The 17,206-nt window shown below is 52.0% G+C and overlaps 1 protein-coding gene and 1 long non-coding RNA gene across 2 annotated transcripts in view; both read right to left on the bottom strand.

The window, feature by feature from the left end:
• Positions 1–584: 584 nt before the first annotated feature.
• LOC105532410 lies at positions 585–3,551 on the bottom strand. The gene is made up of 2 exons (XR_001004969.1): positions 3,434–3,551; positions 585–1,381 (listed from the first exon to the last, which is right to left on the bottom strand). It is a non-coding gene; the product is annotated as an uncharacterized LOC105532410 (long non-coding RNA).
• A 1,262-nt stretch (positions 3,552–4,813) lies between these two features.
• The window catches only part of EXOC3 (exocyst complex component 3), a 25,184-nt gene continuing 12,791 nt past the window's right edge, over positions 4,814–17,206 (bottom strand). The window contains exons 5-13 of the mRNA XM_011970586.1: positions 14,828–14,945; positions 13,791–13,916; positions 12,334–12,434; positions 9,782–9,892; positions 9,545–9,695; positions 7,556–7,678; positions 6,736–6,897; positions 6,215–6,342; positions 4,814–5,384 (exon numbers count right to left, since the gene is read on the bottom strand). Coding sequence (XP_011825976.1) covers positions 5,213–5,384; positions 6,215–6,342; positions 6,736–6,897; positions 7,556–7,678; positions 9,545–9,695; positions 9,782–9,892; positions 12,334–12,434; positions 13,791–13,916; positions 14,828–14,945 — 1,192 coding nt within the window. The 3' untranslated portion in view covers positions 4,814–5,212. The remainder of the gene's footprint in view (positions 5,385–6,214; positions 6,343–6,735; positions 6,898–7,555; positions 7,679–9,544; positions 9,696–9,781; positions 9,893–12,333; positions 12,435–13,790; positions 13,917–14,827; positions 14,946–17,206) is intronic.

The raw sequence follows: 17,206 nt of genomic DNA, 5'->3' as shown, positions 1-17,206 counted from the left end.
TCCGGCCTGACCTGCCGCACCTGGCCCGGAGGTCGCCCCGGGGGCCCTGGCTGGGTGAAAGGTGGCCTGGTGGGCGGCGCTTTCCAAGAATCATGGCCGTTCCTTAAGTGGACTGTGGGGCCCAGCAGCTGCTCTGGCCCCCTTAACAAAGCAGGGCGAACCAAGGGGGCATGGAGGGGCCCAGGGCACCGTCCCCCTCACCAGGCTCAGGCCCTCCAAGGAGGACCTGCTGAGACCCCTGGGCTTGTCCTGGACCCCGGACCCTTCCCACCCCTTCCAGCATCCCAGGCCGAGGCCTTGGACAGAGCTTCTGGTCCTCTGCAGGGAGATCATCCAGCCTGAGATCTGGGAGGCGCAGTCCATTGAGTGGGCGGAGGCCGCGGGTGCTGAGCCGGGGAGGGGCTCTGAGTCCATCCATCCCTCAGAGGGCAAGTCCCACAGGGTCCACCCCACCTAAAACCTGCCTGCGCGGTGGAGGTGGGACACTCCTAAGGGCTTTTCTAAAGCCAGACTTGCAGCTCCTTGCTCAGGAAAATTAGACTGTTCACGTCTTAGATCCAGTGTTGACAGTCACCAGTAAGGAGGAGTTCTTAAGAGTTTTATATTGACTGAATATTGCACATTGAGTCCCTGGTGGGAAAAGTCCACAATTTCCCATTGATAGCTTCTTACTGTTGTGAAAAAGGGAAGCCTCAGCCACACAAAAGCCTCCATGACCCCTGCTTCGGAGAAGCTCTCTACCCTAACTGCAGTCACTGGTATTTGGATCAGATCAAGTGCAGTGACTTTTGGGATTCAGTGGTCACTGTCCACACTTCGCAGCCATTTCAGCCAACTCTGAGCACAAAATGCAGCCATCCTCTATGCAGCAAAGCCTGCCCGGTCAGTGACTCTGCTGGACAGATCCAAGGCCAGCCCTGGTTCCCTGCTGCAGCCACTATCCTGACGTTCACCGGAGCAGGCCGGGGCCTGGCCTTCCGGGCATGAGTGGGTGTTCCCCCAGGCCCTCAGTTTGTCCCATCTGCACTGCTAGGAGGTCTCCGGGTGACCAGAGGAGCAAAGCTGCCTTCCAAGTGCCTGTCTGTGCCTGGGAGAACAAGCCAGAAGCGTCGCGTGGCCCACAGCGCAGTGCGTGATTCCAGGTGCTGAACAACTCCCCTGGACCCTTGGGCCTGCATCTGACTCCTGGCTGCAGAGTCAGAAGCTGAGTCCAGGCAACAGCTTGGCCACTCCCGGTCGCTCCCCACTGGACACCCAGTTACCAAAGTCAGCAAAGAAGATGCGGTAATCACCACCTGATCTCCACATGGTGAACACAACAGTCTCACCAACACCTCCTTGACCCGTCAGTCTTCACACCCGGGGTGGGCAGGCAGGCGTTCTGTGTTTACGAGAACCGCACACAGGCTAAGCACAAACATGGAACCAGAGTTCCAATGAGAAGACCTCACTCGCAAAAGCCAGGCTGCACCCCACCAGGTGATGCAGCGCGCCTGGGCCGTGGGTGCCAGGAGCCGAGTGCTAGGGACTCGTCATGATTGGGAATCCCCACGTTCCTGTCACTGCTGTCAAACCGAAGGTAAACAGTCTTATGAATGTATTTCCTTAGGAAAACTTGTAAAAACTTTTATTAGGATATCTATTTATTTAATACTGAACTTTGGCCTACTTTGTAATAGACTATAAACAAATTGAGGAAATCACTATTTCTCACTTCTGTATTTTCTCAAAAATAATTTTGTTACAGAGTCAATATACTGTGTACTATTGATTATTGTGAAAGCAAAGAATTTCATCAAAACAAAATATTTTAAATGAGTGAAAACTGTGTATGTTAATTTTGCAGCTGTAATATTAATCAAACTTTGTGTAATTCTAATCACAAAATGACGTGCCTTAAATGCCCCTCAGCTGTGGGTTGGCAGTGTCCAGACAGGGAGGGCCCATCACCAAAATCCTGAATGATTGCTAGACCGATTCTATTAAAAACATTTCAAGGCATTTTGGGTGCAAACTTTGTTTATAAATGAGAAATCATCTACCTACGAGAATTTAAGGAGCAGTCTCCTGTAGGCAGACATCACTTTGCCCAAAAATTAGCACTGACAGAGACGTGTGCATGTGTGTGTGCCCGTGTGCATGCACATGTGCATGTGTGCGTGTGTGTGCGTGTGCTGTTGCTGCCCTTCCTAGCTGGTGTGAGGAAGCCGCTGGACATGGCTGTGGAGCGACCCCTGGATCTGAGCACAGCCCCCTCCGGTGCAGACAGATGTCAGAGCCCCCTGGGGAGGGTGTGAGGGAGTAGCTAAGGCATAGGCTGGGATTCGGGTGGTGGGAACAATGCTCACCCAGGCCTGAGCAGGAGGATGAGGTGCCTGAGACACTCAAGTGGCCTAGAGCAGGTGGGCCTGGGGCTGGAGAGAGGTGGGCTGAGAGTCTAGAGCCTGGATGGCTTGACCCTTCTGGGGGCTGGGGGCAACCAGGATTCCCCAGGTGGGAAGGCGATGCCTGCCAGCTTCCTCTGGACAAAAAGGAACCCCATGTGCCAGGGCCCCGCGTTTTGGGGGTGCCCTTACAGCAGCTGAGACTGCAGTCGACAGACGTGGGGGCTGAGGCCATGAACAGCAGCAGAGCCTCATCGTTAAAGAGACATGGGACTCCCTCACTGAAACCTCCCGCCTGCCCCCGGGTAAGAGGAGATCAGGGAGCTGCCCTAACTTGAAAGACACCCTTTCGACCAAGGGCCAAGTGGCCTGGAGGCCGCACCCGGTGGAAGGGGCGTGGGTCCACGGTCCCGGGGATGAGCTGCAGCCACACCAGCCCTACCTGTGCATCCACTTCCCTGATGGCCACTTTGCAACCAGACGCTCCCACGCAGGCAGCAGGCACTGGCCTTCCGTTTGGGTGGCCACTGCTCTCCTACTAGGAGGTGGCCACAGGCCTCACCCTGGCGTCCTGTAGTACGTGGGGTGGAGACAACCTTCTCCTGGTATCAGGGTGGACACCCACTGCCCAGGCACCAAACACTGCCTCTGCCAGAGGCATCCCCACACCTTCCCGCACATTCTGGCTGGCGTCCTGTCCCCCAAATCATGCACATTAGTGGTCCCAGAACTTGCTGTCTGGTTTCAGCTTGGCCTCCAAGGCCAAGTAGCCAAATGCTTGGTTCACTGTTATTGCAGGCACCCCTGAAGTGGATGTGACCAGTGACTAGTGACCGTGGGGCCCAGTGGTGACCCTCACACAGAAATAGAGCAAAACACCAGTGAGGGCTGCACACTCACCACCGTTCGCCCTGGGCACTCATTCCAGAAGTAACAAGAATTCCCTCTCAGTGGGAAAATAAACACATTTTTCATTCTTATAAGGGGCACTCTGATGACTGTGAACACTATGAATTTTATTAATTCATATGCATTTACTGAGCACTTACTGTATGCCAGGTGCACTCAAGGCCTGCTGCTGAGCGGGAAGCTGGGTTAAGAGGCACATGGAACAGCACGCCTGCCGGATGTTCTGGGAAGAGCCCCCCCTTCTGAGTCCCTGTTGCTCCTCGGTTACTTAACTCCACTTAAGTTTTGATTATTTCAAGAAAAAGTCTCATTTGTGAATTTTTCACATCTTGTGAGGATGAAATAAAAGTAAAATGTCAACTCTGCCATCTCAAAAACGTCTTGAGAGCTAACAAAGCGTGTCCTCAGGCTGGAGTACCTGCGGTCCATGGGCAGCCACGGGAGGTCCTCACACCCACCTGCACTGCACGGGGCCCATGGGCCAGACTTGCGGGGTCCTCACAGGAACAGATGGGCCCGCTGACACCCCCACCTCTCCCACCTGCGAGTCCCTGGGGCTCTGAGACAGGGATGGAGGGAACAAGGTGCTGTATACACAGGTAAGAGGAGGAATGAAGGTCAATGCCTTTCACTCACTCAACCGAATCAATACTTTTCTGAAAACTAAGAAAGCACAGGAGTCTGCCCCTTGGAACACCAGGACCCAGGGCTCCCTGCTCATCCTGGGTAATATCCCCGCTCCTTTGAGACGAAGTCTCGCTCCGTCGCCCAGGCTGGAGTGCAGTAGTGCAATCTTGGCTCACTGCAACCTCCGCCTCCAGGGTTCAAGCAATTCTCCTGCCCCAGCCTCCCAAGCAGCTGGAATTACAGGCATGCACCACCACACCTGGCCAATTTTTGTATTTTTAGTAGAGATGGGGTTTCACCATGTTGGCCAGGCTGGTCTCAAACTCCTGATCTCAAATGATCCACCCACTTTGGCCTCCCAAAGTGCTGGGATTACAGGCATGAGCCACTGCGCCCGGCCTCTGGGGTAATGCCTTGATTAGCTTTGGAAAAAAATTAAAGATTAACGTGCAAAATGATGCTACCATTGAAGGCAGATGCTGTAGAGAGATGGGTACATTTTGGAAAAGAGAATTTAAAGGATTCTGTATCAGGAAAAGCATGATTCACAGGTCTTGAAATGTACTCCAAGTAAATATTCACTTTCATATTTACTTTTACTAAAATTTACACTCCTGCCATTGCTCGTCTACCAGGTACGGCTGACTTGGCTGGCACCACCCGGTGCCAGAGGTCTGCTCACCTAAGGGTGGGGACAGGGCTTCCTGGGTGTAGCTGGTGAGTGTCTCATCTCTCAAAGGACCCAAGGAGTAAGTCTGGGGATGCCAGACAGGAGGAGACCAGGAGGGTGCCCTCCAAGCTGAGGGAAGACTTTTACTGTGGTTGACCACAGTTCCTAGGCACTGCTAGATCACTAGTCAGAAAACCTTCACCAGAAAAGAGAATGCGTGGCCTTTTCATTTCTCTGAGGAAGCCGAGAAACTTTAATTAGGTGACAGGGTTCCGAGCACTTACAGCAGATGGGGTGCGGTGAAGGCCCAGGGAGGAGAGGGGCACGGAGGTTCACGTCCCCTGCGCCCCACACGCCTTCAACCACTGCAACAAACAAGCACCCCAGAGAGGCTATGTGGCAGAGCCCTGCGCACACAGGGCTTTGAGAGCACAATGAGGGGCCTCTGCACGTGGCCTCCGGACGCTCACTCCACGCATACCCGGTGTATCAAGCTGGCGCCTAAGCACAGGCCGTGCAGCTGAAAGCAGCACATGTGGCCAAGGAGAGCAATCGGCTTTCCCGCGCTTCTGAGGGCAGGGACTGGGGCTGTGCACGGGCGTGCGGGGCAGGCCGGCGGAGGCTACTTGAGCAGCTTGGCCACGTTCAGGCTGGGCACCACAATGTCCTTGAAGAGGGGCACGTAGCTGGGGCTGGCCTGCGCCGGGCCCTGCTCCAGGGTCTCCATGATGGTCTGCTTCATGTCACGGCTGGCATCCCCACGCACAGCCAGCAGCGCACCGATGTGGTCGTCCCTGGGGATGGGGAGGCGTCAGCCCATGCCCACTTAGCACCCCCACGATGCGCCACGCTGCCAGAGGCTCACGGCCTCACCACCCCAGCCCACAGAACGCAGGGGGTGAGGACAGCTGCAGACAAACAGCGCCTCTCCCTTTTCAGCGGGAGACAAGCCTGCGTTTTCATCTTACTCTGCCTTTTCTCAATCCAATTGCAGAAAGATTTTTCAACACTGCTTTTATAAATCTTTGTTCCCGCCCAACCAGAGCAGAGACTGTGGAGAGCTCAAGACCCCGTTTTCCACGTTCAACCAGAAATGGCAAGATGATGGGACAGAGGTGGCACAGCTGCAGCCACGGAAGTGGCCCCTTGGGGAAGTGGCAGGTGCCCTGAGACGGGGGCTGCGAAGGCTGGCCTGGAGCCTGGAGCCAGCATGGCAGCGGGGGGACGTGCGTGGGTCCCCTTCCCTGAGCCTGGCACTGGGGACTCCCTGTAATCACGTCCTCGGAGGGTGTCCGGTCTGAGCGGCACTTGGGCCCTACTGAGTCCACCATGAGCACAGAGGAAACTTCCTAAACTCGCCCCGCTCAGGCCACTCCACAGGCCAAATCTTCCCCACCAGACACAGCAGAGCTGTCACAGCGCTGCCCCCACTGTCCCCACCCGGGGTGTGCCCCGCGAGCTCCACCCACCCATACCGCAGCCCAGGCCTGACGGAGGGCAGCACAGGAGCCGCTCTGCTCCCCGCACCTGAACCCCTGCCGCGCTGCAGGGTTCACCTGGCCAACCGGGAGCCTCACCCGCCCCGTGACGGAAGGAGGGACTAAGGCAGACGTGCATCCCTTACCTGATGTCTGGATACTTGCTGACCAGAGTGGAGACTTCCAGGTAGAGCAGAGAAGGGTCTGTCAGCTTGATCACTTCGGCCACAGCCACGATGGTGTCACAGTATCCGTCCACGTCTTCCCCGAAACCCTGGAAGGCAGCGGGACTGTGAGGGGCCGCCCTGGGCTGTCCCCGCGCCCCGGGAGCGGCCGGATTCTGGCGGAGCCCCTTCCTGACTGGGAACCTCGCTCTTCCCCTGACTCCTCAGGATCTACCCTGAAAGCTCAGGAGCCGCCCGGGTCTGGGTGAGGGCGCGTCAGTGGGAGGCGGCCAGGCGGAAGCGTCCCTCAGGGAGCCGGCGCCGCGCCTGCCTCCGCGGTCATTCGTGTCCAACCACAAGCTCAGGCAGCACCTGGAGCCAGGGCCCCGCCTGACACACACACACGCTCTCTCATCTACCGGCTCAGAGTCCGGGGCGGAGGCTGAACGCGGCTGCGGGGCGGCGGGCTTTCCCCACCCGGCGCGGCGCGGCGCGACACTCACGGACGCCAGCTTCCGGAACAGGAAGCGCAGCTGCTCCGCCTCCCTCACCATCTTCTCCGCGCCCTCCTTGCGCTCCTCCGGGCTCCGGAAGGAGATGCGCTTCTGCATGACGGCCCGCAGGTACTCCACCACCACGCGCCGGTGCGCCTCGGCCGTCATCCTCTGGGGAGAAACACGCGGTCAGCGGCAGGCTCCGCGGCTCCGGCGGCCACGAGCACTTCCACGGAAACCCAGGTCGGGGCTGCCAGCGGCTCCCCGGAGGCTGGGCCCACTCCTCGCTCGCCACGGCTCTGGGAATCTCGCCGCAGAGGAGGAGCGGGGGCTCGGCGGGGAACAGTGACCGTGACCTGCAGCCCTGCACCAGCAGGACAGACGTGGGTGAGGCGCGTGCTGCGCAGCAGCACTCGGTCCACAGACGGGCCGGTGTCAGTGGCTGCTGCTGCCTTTGATAACGACGGCAGCATCTGCCAAACGTGGCAGACATTTTGGAGGAAAGAGGAACCTAGGTCCTGCAGGAAGGAGGGTCTGAAGTGGAAAGAAACCCCTGGGGTGCGTGGAGGGGCAAGAAGACGGGGCACACGGGCCTGTCCGGGAACCACAGCTCCCTCCACCTCGAGTGGGCGCCACAGGGCCCCCGCCACTTTTACCAGAGCCGCGTCCCAGGGAGGCAGCGTCCGCAGAGCCTCTTGCCTCCCTTGAGCTGACAGGACGACGAGTGAACGTTCACTCGCGGAGGGGCCCACTGGATGCTGAATTCTGAGCAGGGTGAGAGGTGAGCCCTCCGTGAAGGGGACTAGGGGACTAGGTCCCACCTTCTTACCTTCTTATATGGCTTTTTAATTTTGGCAAAATCGTTGAAATAGTCTTCCACAGTGACACAGATAATGTCTACAGCGTTTGATCCTAATAGCCACTTCTTCGTCATCAGTTCATTCAGATGTTGCTGAAAAGCAGAAACAGATCATAGAAATCGTCACCTCAACGTCCCACACGGGCTGAGTGCGTGTGGGAGGGAGGCACTTCCGTGTGCCTTTGCTACATGGCACTGCTTTTCTAATCACAACAGCAATGCGCGCTCAGGTAAAAATTCCATTATATAATCTGCAAATGTGTACTTTAAGTAGAGGAGATTTATACTACAATTTCTGTGATGAGCTTCACAAAATGACATGTTAAAGATGGAAATACCTGTGCATGTATACATTTTACCTTTAATGGCTACATATATTTATTGTATTTATTTGCCCAATTCTCTATTGATGGACATTTAAATTTTTTTCACATTTTGCAATAATGCAACAGTGAATCTGTATAATTCTACTGATGAAATTCCTTAAAGTTGAATTTTTCAGTCAAAAAGTATATACATTAAAACTCCAATAAAAGTATACAAATTAAAACTCCAATAAAAGTATACAAATTAAAACTCCAATAGAAATATACAAATTAAAACTCCAATAGAAGTATACAAATTAAAACTTCAGTAAAAGTTACAAATTAAAACTACAATGGCTGTATTTCCAAGCGGCCCTCCAAAACCCAATCCAGTTCAGGCCCACACAGAATCCAAACAGCCCCTTTCTCTCGCGCCCTCAACAAGCCTGAGAGGCATCCGCATCTCCGGCTCCTGCCATCCTACTGAGAGGCAGGTCCCGTTGAGCATTCGTTGCTTCGAGGATAAGACTGGGCGTCTACTTTCATGGTGAGGACACTGGTGTTGCTTTTAATATGAGGTGGCCGTTCCTGTCCTTCGTCCATTTTTCTATATATTCTTTTTAAATTTTGAAATAATTTCAAATGTAAATATTTCCTTCTTGCTTTCTAAGTCATTTTTGCGAAAGTTACAAGCGTCTGCCTCTTTGGGGACACTTTCACACACATTTCCGTTCTCTTGCACAACCAGACACTGATGAAATCAGCAACCAATCCCATCCCTCATCCCAGGAACACCTTTCTAGCAGGACCACCAGATGGCCATGGTCTTATTTTTGTTTTGTTTTGTTTTGTTTTGAGATGGAGTTTCACTCGTTGCCCAGGCTAGAGTGCAATGGCGCGATCTTGGCTCACTACAACTTCCGCCTCCTGGGTTCAAGCAATTCTCCTGCCTCAGCCTCCTAAGTAGCTGGGATTACAGGCATGTGCCACCACACCTGGCTAATTTTGTATTTTTAGTAGAGACGGGGTTTCTCCATGGTGGTCAGGCTGGTCTCAAACTCCCAACCTCAGGTGATCTGCCCATGTCGGCCTCCCAAAGTGCTGGGATTACAGGCGTGAGCCACCGCACCTGGCCTACATGGTCTTATTTTTAAAATATATTCTGACTTTTGCCAATACATCTAAATAATGTTAAACCATCTTTATGTTTCTGAAATATCCCCTACATTTCATGGTAGGTTATGCCTTTGATACAATATTAAATTCATTTTATTAATGATTTTTGTGTATCTATATTCAAAAGCGAAACTGATCTATGGGAGATGATGCGTGTGTGTGTGTATGCACTCTCAATTTGACTTTTTGACAGGTTCCTACATATCTGTTTCTATTTTGTAATCCACTAAATCGTCTGATATCTCTCATACTTACTGGGTGAACCTACTGAATTGTGCATAAGGACCCTGCATCATACAAAGCATGCAGCATCACAGAAAATGGAGGTGCTCTGAGCGATTTGACCTGAATGCAAGTGCACAGCCCGGCTCCCCGGATGGCGTCCGCACGGTACAGTTCACAGCCTGTGTCCCAGAGGGCAGTCAGGAATCACCATGCTTTGGCCCCGAAAACGGTAGAAGGAAAGAGCCAGGCCCACCTCCAGGTCCAGGAAGACCTCCTCCAGCAAACCGCTGCAGCCCTCCTTCGCGATGGCATCTAAAATCCCGTCCATGCTGGGCTGGCTCAGAGACACGCCCTCTTCCACTTCATTCTTTAAATACTTTCTTTTTAAACTGACTATGGATTCTCTGCAAGGAAATGGTTCAGGTTCAACACAGCGGCTGGGCAGGCCAGCCTCCACTGGTCCCCCACCACAGCATCCGGCCACACTCACTTGAAGGTCTGGCAGTTGTTGATGATGGCTATCATATACTGAACGTAGCAGTGTGGGTGCTGCCGATTCCTCAGGTGCTCTTCTTTATACAGCTGCGCTTCATCCTTATATCTGAGGACAGACAGGCTTCAGTCAAACAGCACTAAGGACAACATGGAGCTGTTTCAAATGCCATGCTGACGTCATGCCTGGCCTGATATTTCACATCACTAACATCTGACCGGATGAGCCTCTAAAAATAAAACAATCTTTAGACGATCCAGACTAATGGAAGGACAGAGAGGCTGATCACTTAAATGGATCAAAAAATAACTTCACTTCAGGCTTTAAAATATGGCTCATTAGGAGGCTGAGGCAGGAAGACCACTTGAGCCCAGGAGTCAAAGGCTGCTGGCTGCGCTGCAGTGAACTACCACTGCACTCCAGCATGGGCAACCTAATGAGACCTTATCTCTTTTTTTTTTTTTTTTTTGAGATGGAGTCTTGTTCTGTAACGCAGGCTGGAGTGCAGTGGTGCGACCTCGGCTCACTGCAACCTCCACCTCCCGGGTTCAAGTGATTCTCCTGCCTCAGCTGCCCAAGCAGGTGGGACTACAGGTGTGTACCACCACGCCCAGCTAATTTTTGTATTTTTAGTAGAGACGGGGTTTTACCATATTGGCCAGGCTGGTCTCGAACTCCTGACCTCGTGATCCACCCGCCTCGGCCTCCCAAAGTGCTGGGATTACAGGCATGAGCCGCCGCACCCGGCCGACCTTGTCTCTTAAAAAACAATTTAAAAATATAAAAATTTTGAGGAGTTGGTAAAAAATAACTGAAAAAAGGAGAAAGAAAAAATATGGTTCAGCATTCTGATTGTAAAAATATACTACATATTTGATTATGAGGAACTGGGAAAGCTTTACCTTATTTACTGTACACTTCACCTAGAAACTCATAGTGTTAGGAACATCATCAAATGTCAGGTAAAATGTCCCTTTCAGAAACTGTCCCTGAAGTCATCCAATTAAAAACACACTTGAAACGTCAGGAAAACACACAGAGATAGTGACCCGCTCTATTTTTAAACTTATTGTGGGCATTCTCAAGCACATATGGGAGTGGAAGAATTGTACAACAAATACCGTTTCTATTTCTAAGAGATGTTAAGAAAGGAGCAAACTGAAAGCTGGCAATTAAAGGGAAAGAAGTTAGCATTTCTGTCCAAAGTGTGGTTCAGGTCATGAAAAAGCTGAGGGTGATCAGGGACGGTCTCTTTATAGAAGAATCTAACCTCATAAATGACAATGACCTCCAAAGAAACAAACTCAGGCCAAGATCCCCATGGACAGATGGCCAATAGGGACTTGGCCATGACCTCTGTGGATAGACGGCCAATGGGAACTTGGCTAAGACTTGGCCAGTGGGGACTTGGCTAAGACCTCTATGGATGGAGGGCCAGTGGCGACTCAACTGTGACCCCTGTTGACGGGTTGCCAGTGGGGACTTGGGCATGACCCCCATCGATGGATGGCAGATGGGAACTCTGAGTGGGCAGTGTGGCTGTAGTATCTAAGCCACCAGGACAGGACCTACAGATGCCACGTCTCCTGATGTGCCACATCGTGGAAGACACACTTGCCAATAAGTGGGATCCAAGCCTGCGGAGCCAGTATCTGGCTCGGGAGCTGATGGCAGACTGAGGACGAGGCTGAGGGACATCTCTCTACAGAGATCTACAAGCAGCAGCTTAAGGAGGGAAGGGGCTGTTCTGCTTACCAGAGGCCTAGGAACCCTAAGCCCTCATGTGATGCAGTCCGATCTGATTCACAACTATCGAAAGACACATTTGAGATAAAACCCAAATGCAGACTTGGCATTGGATGACCCCATGGAGTCACTGTGCATGTCTCTGACTTGATGGCACTGCAGTGGCTTGAGAGAGGGTCATAAATACCATGCCATAGTGCCTGGGGTTTGCCTCAAGGTATTTCAGCAGAGAGAGCAGAATGGGCAGGGGAGAACAGATTAGGCAAGGGGGCTTTGGAGGGAATGGCTTCTGGACTGCATGATGGTGAACACAGCAGTTTTTTACACCATTCTTTGCACATCTGTATAGGTTTGAAAATTATCATCAACAACTCATGGGGAGGGTGGTGTGCCAGGTCATGGCTGCCTGGAACCCTTCTGAGGAAGGCCAGCTCGGCCGAGGACGCCCTCCCCACTTCGAAGTGGGCCCTGCAGCAGGAGTCGCCACCCCTACCCCGAGGAAGTTCAGAACAGGCGACGGGAGGAGCCTGACTCCAACAGAGTTGGTGTCATCCGGTGCATCACTAAGGACGTCACAACCCATAGGCTCTGGGAGCCCAAGGAGGCATGTGGTCCACTCAAGGGGAAGATGATCCAGAAGCTCCGCTCTCTCCCTTTGCTTTTGAAGAACACAGGAGTGACACGTGGGGAATCTACAGGCTTAATTTTTTTTTAATAACAGGCATAGTAGGATCAAAAAATGTTTGCTTCTACTTTTTAAAAACATTCAATTTGTACATTAGCATACTGGCAAAAAGACATACCTGCTTAGGAAAGAATTCATCTGCTGAAGACACAAAACTAGTACCTTTGTTTTCAAATCTTCACTTATCTGAGCAGCAACTTGAAGATTCTGTTCAAACATCTAAAAATCGGAGAACTTATTAATTCTGGTATAATCTTACAGGAGTGTACTAAGAGTGCAGGTTTGCTGTTATATAAAACCCGCGTTTGCTAAGTGGCATTTAGGATAGTACAAATTCAGAGAAAAAAAAATGAAACCACCTGAAAAGTAACAAAGTTAGTTTAAAAACAAAAAAACAAAAAAACAAAAACAACTTTCTCATCTGGGAAAGTACCAAGTGACTCATTTCTTAATTCCTGGCAAACTGCTTTCTCCCATGGGGGCCATGTCAGTCCTCACACTACGTGACTGGAGTTCTAATGTGTGGAGTGAAGCCTCACCAGGGATGGCACCCCTCAGGCGGCTGACTCACCTTCCCTGGCCCTGTGACCGTCATGATGCAGAGTTCCTAAGAATCTGGACCTGGGGTGTGCCAGGCCCTGCCAGCAGCTGACACAGGCAGAGAGGAAGGACAAGGGGACAGAGCTCACTGGGCTCTCCTCACAGAGTTTCTCACAGCATCCGTTTCCAAACAAAGGAATGGGTTTGGACTAGCCTGTCAATAACCAACGGTATCATTCAGAGAGAAATGTCACCCACCAGCCCTCACTCCTGCCTGACCAGAGTCCTGAGTGAGGATTCTAACACAACTGGGCTCCATCCCTCAGCAATGCCACTCAAATTAAAACACATGATGAGCCAAAAGAAAAAAAAGCAGGACAAACAGGACACAGGGTGGTCGAACACTAGAAAGTGAATCCGTGGTGAGAACACACTGGGTCTAACACCTAGTGAGGCTCGGGCATTGGAAAGTGACTCTGTGGTAAAAATGCAAGTGGGTCTAATACTTAGAACCTTAACCAACGAACAGGAAAGCAACTTTAAAGGCCAATGGACGCCGTGACCCACCAGGTGGAGGTTGCAGTAAGCCAAGACTGTGTGCTACTGCACTCCAGCCTGGGCGACAGAGTGAGACTACGTCTCAAAACAAATAATGGACGCTCCCAAAATCTACCTGTTTAGACTCAATCATGCGCCATTTTTTAGGACAAATCCTGGATATCAACCAAACAAACTCACATTTGAAAGTCGCACATAAATAACATATAATTAGGCTCTAGTCCAAACCCATAAAGACCCAGTCAGAAAAGTAAAGTGACCTTGGGCAAAACTATTTGGTAAGTATCGTCCCAGGTTTCTGCAGCTTCAGAGAGAAAGACAGAGACAGCAGAGGACTTAGATGCACCAGGCAGGGCTCTCAATATTTTCACCACACTCTGCGGATGAAGATCCCGGGTATCTGTGTCACTCTGTAAAACCTATAGGTCCTACTATCCACTAGGAAATGGAACTGTGCCAATCCCCTGCATTTGATACCTGGAAGACGATGGCAGGGAGTGTGGTCTGGTAGTACCCATCCTGGTCGGCTTCCGGTTCTGTCTCTTTGAGCCAGTCTTTCTTGTCTGTCTCCAGTGCTTTCCGCAGCCAGGCGATGATGTTTGACTAAAGGAAGTTCAGCATGATGGAGAAGAGAAGAGAAGAGAAGAGAGAAGAGCAGGTGCCTGAGGGTCATGCCAATCACCTGGTCGGCTGCATGCACAGCTCCAGAAACCAGACACACGGCACCAGAGTCCTCGTTCCCAAATGAGGACTCCAGAGCAGGGACCCAGGAGCCACCCCCATGGGAGGCAGGGCCCACGGCAGCCTGCAGGGATTTAACTGGAACCTTTGTACAGATAAAGAGGGAGAAGAAACTAGATGCCCTTTTGGCTGCACCTCATGCTGCAGGACAAGGCCGCTGAGTCCCAGGTGTACAGCGAACGAGGCTGACCAGGTCCAGTCAGGTCCGGTCAGGCCTGTTCCTCTGCCCAGACTCAGCAACCACAGCAGCTCATGTCCCAAGAGAAGACAGCGCTCCTTCCCCAGCTCCTGAGGACACCTCTGCTTTTGGTCACAATGCTGCCTTGCTAGGTGGACACACCCTTGTCTAAGAAGCAGACCCTGCTGACCCCCTCCTCTCACTCTGAGACCACCTGGTGGTCACCAAGCTGCAAACGGACTTGCCCTTTGGTCCCTGACTGACCCCCCCTGACCCTGGGACTCAGAGCTGAGAGCTGGCAGGTGCCGCCACACACGGTTCAGACATCCTGGGCCCTGGCCAGCCTACCGAGGACGGCACAGGCTCACGTCTCCAGCAGAGGACAAGCTTCGGATCCAGGCCCAGAGAAGAGGCCATTCTCCTCTTCTAGCAAACGGACCTGTCAGGGCCTGGAAGCAGAGCCTGGGCAACTGAGCAACGTACCCTAGGAAGTCAATGCGAAGGCATTTCCCACCCTGCCTCCTGCCTGCTGCCAGGCCCAATTACTTGTACAACCAGCACGGGGGTCTATGGCACGCAGGCCGGCCCTACTCACAGTGAGTGTGGACATGTACGTGTCAAGCAGCTCAGAGACCACGTGTGCAGAAAGCAATGGCTCCAGGGTGCCGACATCCACTTCCGGGGCCAGCTCCATGTTCCTCATCATCTCTGTACTATGGGGGAACCAGGAACGTGAATGACAAACCACGACAGACATAGAAGAGCACATCCAAGTGTGTCGAGGCTGTTTCACTTGACACACGAACGTCCACCCACCCTGGAGACTTCCTGGTCACAGCCGGCCCACGGCTCAGAGGAAAGTGCAGGGCAGGGGTCGAGGGCTTTGGGGTCTCCGTGGGGTCAACCCACTGGCTCTGAGACCACGTGAGTCCCTCCAACTGGGGAAAGTGCAGGGCAGGGGCCAAGGGCCTTGGGGTCTCCGTGGCGTCACCCACTGGCTGCGAGACCACGTGAGTCCCTCCAACCCCAGCCTCACCCTGCTGTGCCAGCTTCATAAGGTGCTAGGGCTCAAATGTGGAAGAGACTTCCCTGTGGGGAAGACATGTGTTCTATTCACTGCACTTCCAGAGCCAAGGCAGGGCCTGGCAAACAGGAGGCACTGAATAAACAAACGCACTCAGTCAAAACGACAACAAGCACAGCCGGCCCCCACAGCCAAGGGTGCCATGTCCACTGACTCAACCAACCACAGACTGAAAATATTTGGGAAAAACAACAATAAAAAATAATAAAAATTTCAAAAAATATAGTCCAACAACTATTTTCATAGCATTTACACTGTATTTAATTTTATAAGTAATCTAGAGATGATTTAGAGCAGGAAGGAGAATGTACACAAGTTACATGCAAACACTATACCCTTTTATAAAGGGGCCTTAGGCTCCAGAGGATTTTGATAGTCAAGGGGGCTCCTGGAATCCCTCCCTGTTGGGTATGGAGGGGCAGCTGTGCTGTACTTTGGAAACAAGCCACTGCAGTCAACATCACTGTGCTCTGCAGAGGGTGATGACTGGAAAGCAGAATACAAGACATTACTGATAAAAACGTAGCTGCAAGAACAGCCTAAACTACATCCAGTCTACTGCCCAGAAGACAGGAAATATGTGCTACACTTCAGGAAAAGTTTTCATTAAAAAGTTATTATCAGCCGGGCATGGTGGCTCACGCCTGTAATCCCAGCGCTTTGGGAGGCCAAGGTGGGCAGATCACGAGGTCAGGAGATCAAGACCATCCTGGCCAACATGGTGAAATCCCGTCTCTACTAAAAATACAAAAAAATTAGCCGGGCATGTTGGCATGCGCCTGTAGTCCCAGCTACTCAGGAAGCTGAGGCAGGAGAATGGCGTGAACCCGGGAGGCGAAGCTTGCTGTCAATCGAGATCACACCATCGCACTCCAACCTCGGCGACGGAGTGAGAATCCGTCTCAAATAAATAAATAAATAAATAAATAAATAAAAAGTTATTATCTGTGTATGAGGTTGGGCTCTTTAAAGGCTAAGGTTTGATATACTTACTATGTACCCACAAAAATTAAAATTAAAACATTTTTTTAAGTTAAAGGTTTGACCACTCAGAAAATTCAACTAACATGCCTCATGCTATGTACCCTAAATACTTTCTCAGAGTAACACTGAATAAAATGATTAAGGGCCAGTCCACTATAAGAAATCCAAGAGCTTCCTGAGTAAAAAAGTGCTTCCTAAAATTCTGCACATTTTAAAAGACTTTTATTTAATCTGGATTATTTTTGCCCAAGAACCTCAATTCCGTGTGTGAATGTTTCCAGCGGGAGCACTTCAACCTCCCCTGAGAAAGGCCGGGGTGATGGAACTCACAAGACTCCCCAAGGACAGAAAAACACTCACAACGTGGAAAGACAAAATCAAGACGCAAACTGTGCAAGGTGCACACACGCACAGCCCAGTCTAGTGGCCACAGCCAGGGAGGGCCCAGGGACGGGACTGGAATCCAGCTTCCCATGCACGGCCTAGTCTAGCGGCCACGGCCGGGGAGGGCCCAGGGACAGGATTGGAATTCAGCTTCCCACTCACTGGCTGTGTGACCTGGGCACATTATCCCCTGCCTCCTGCCTCATGGGGCTGCTGACACACCAGGCACGGAGCGGGAGGCCTGCACGGTCAAGGCTACAGAATGGGCGGCCATGAGGATGAGTGGCAGAGCCAGGGGAGGTGAGTCCACAGTTGTGCACAGAGACCCACAGTTGCAGAGAGCCATGGTTGCACAGAGAGCCACGGTTGTGCAGAGAGCCACGGTGACCATTCTCTGCAGGGGGTGCTTCCTTTCTCTTCAGTCTTTCTGTATTGAAATGCAAATTCTCTATAAGCAGATACCAGTAAACAAACAAAGCACCAAAAAAAAATGCCTCACTGCTAAAAAAAAAAAAAAAAAAA

This window comes from Mandrillus leucophaeus, unplaced genomic scaffold (assembly GCF_000951045.1).
Source record: "Mandrillus leucophaeus isolate KB7577 unplaced genomic scaffold, Mleu.le_1.0 Scaffold957, whole genome shotgun sequence".
NCBI classification, from domain to species: Eukaryota; Metazoa; Chordata; class Mammalia; order Primates; family Cercopithecidae; genus Mandrillus; species Mandrillus leucophaeus.
Note: the sequence above shows the minus strand (reverse complement) of the source record. Positions and strands in the feature narration are given on the sequence as shown.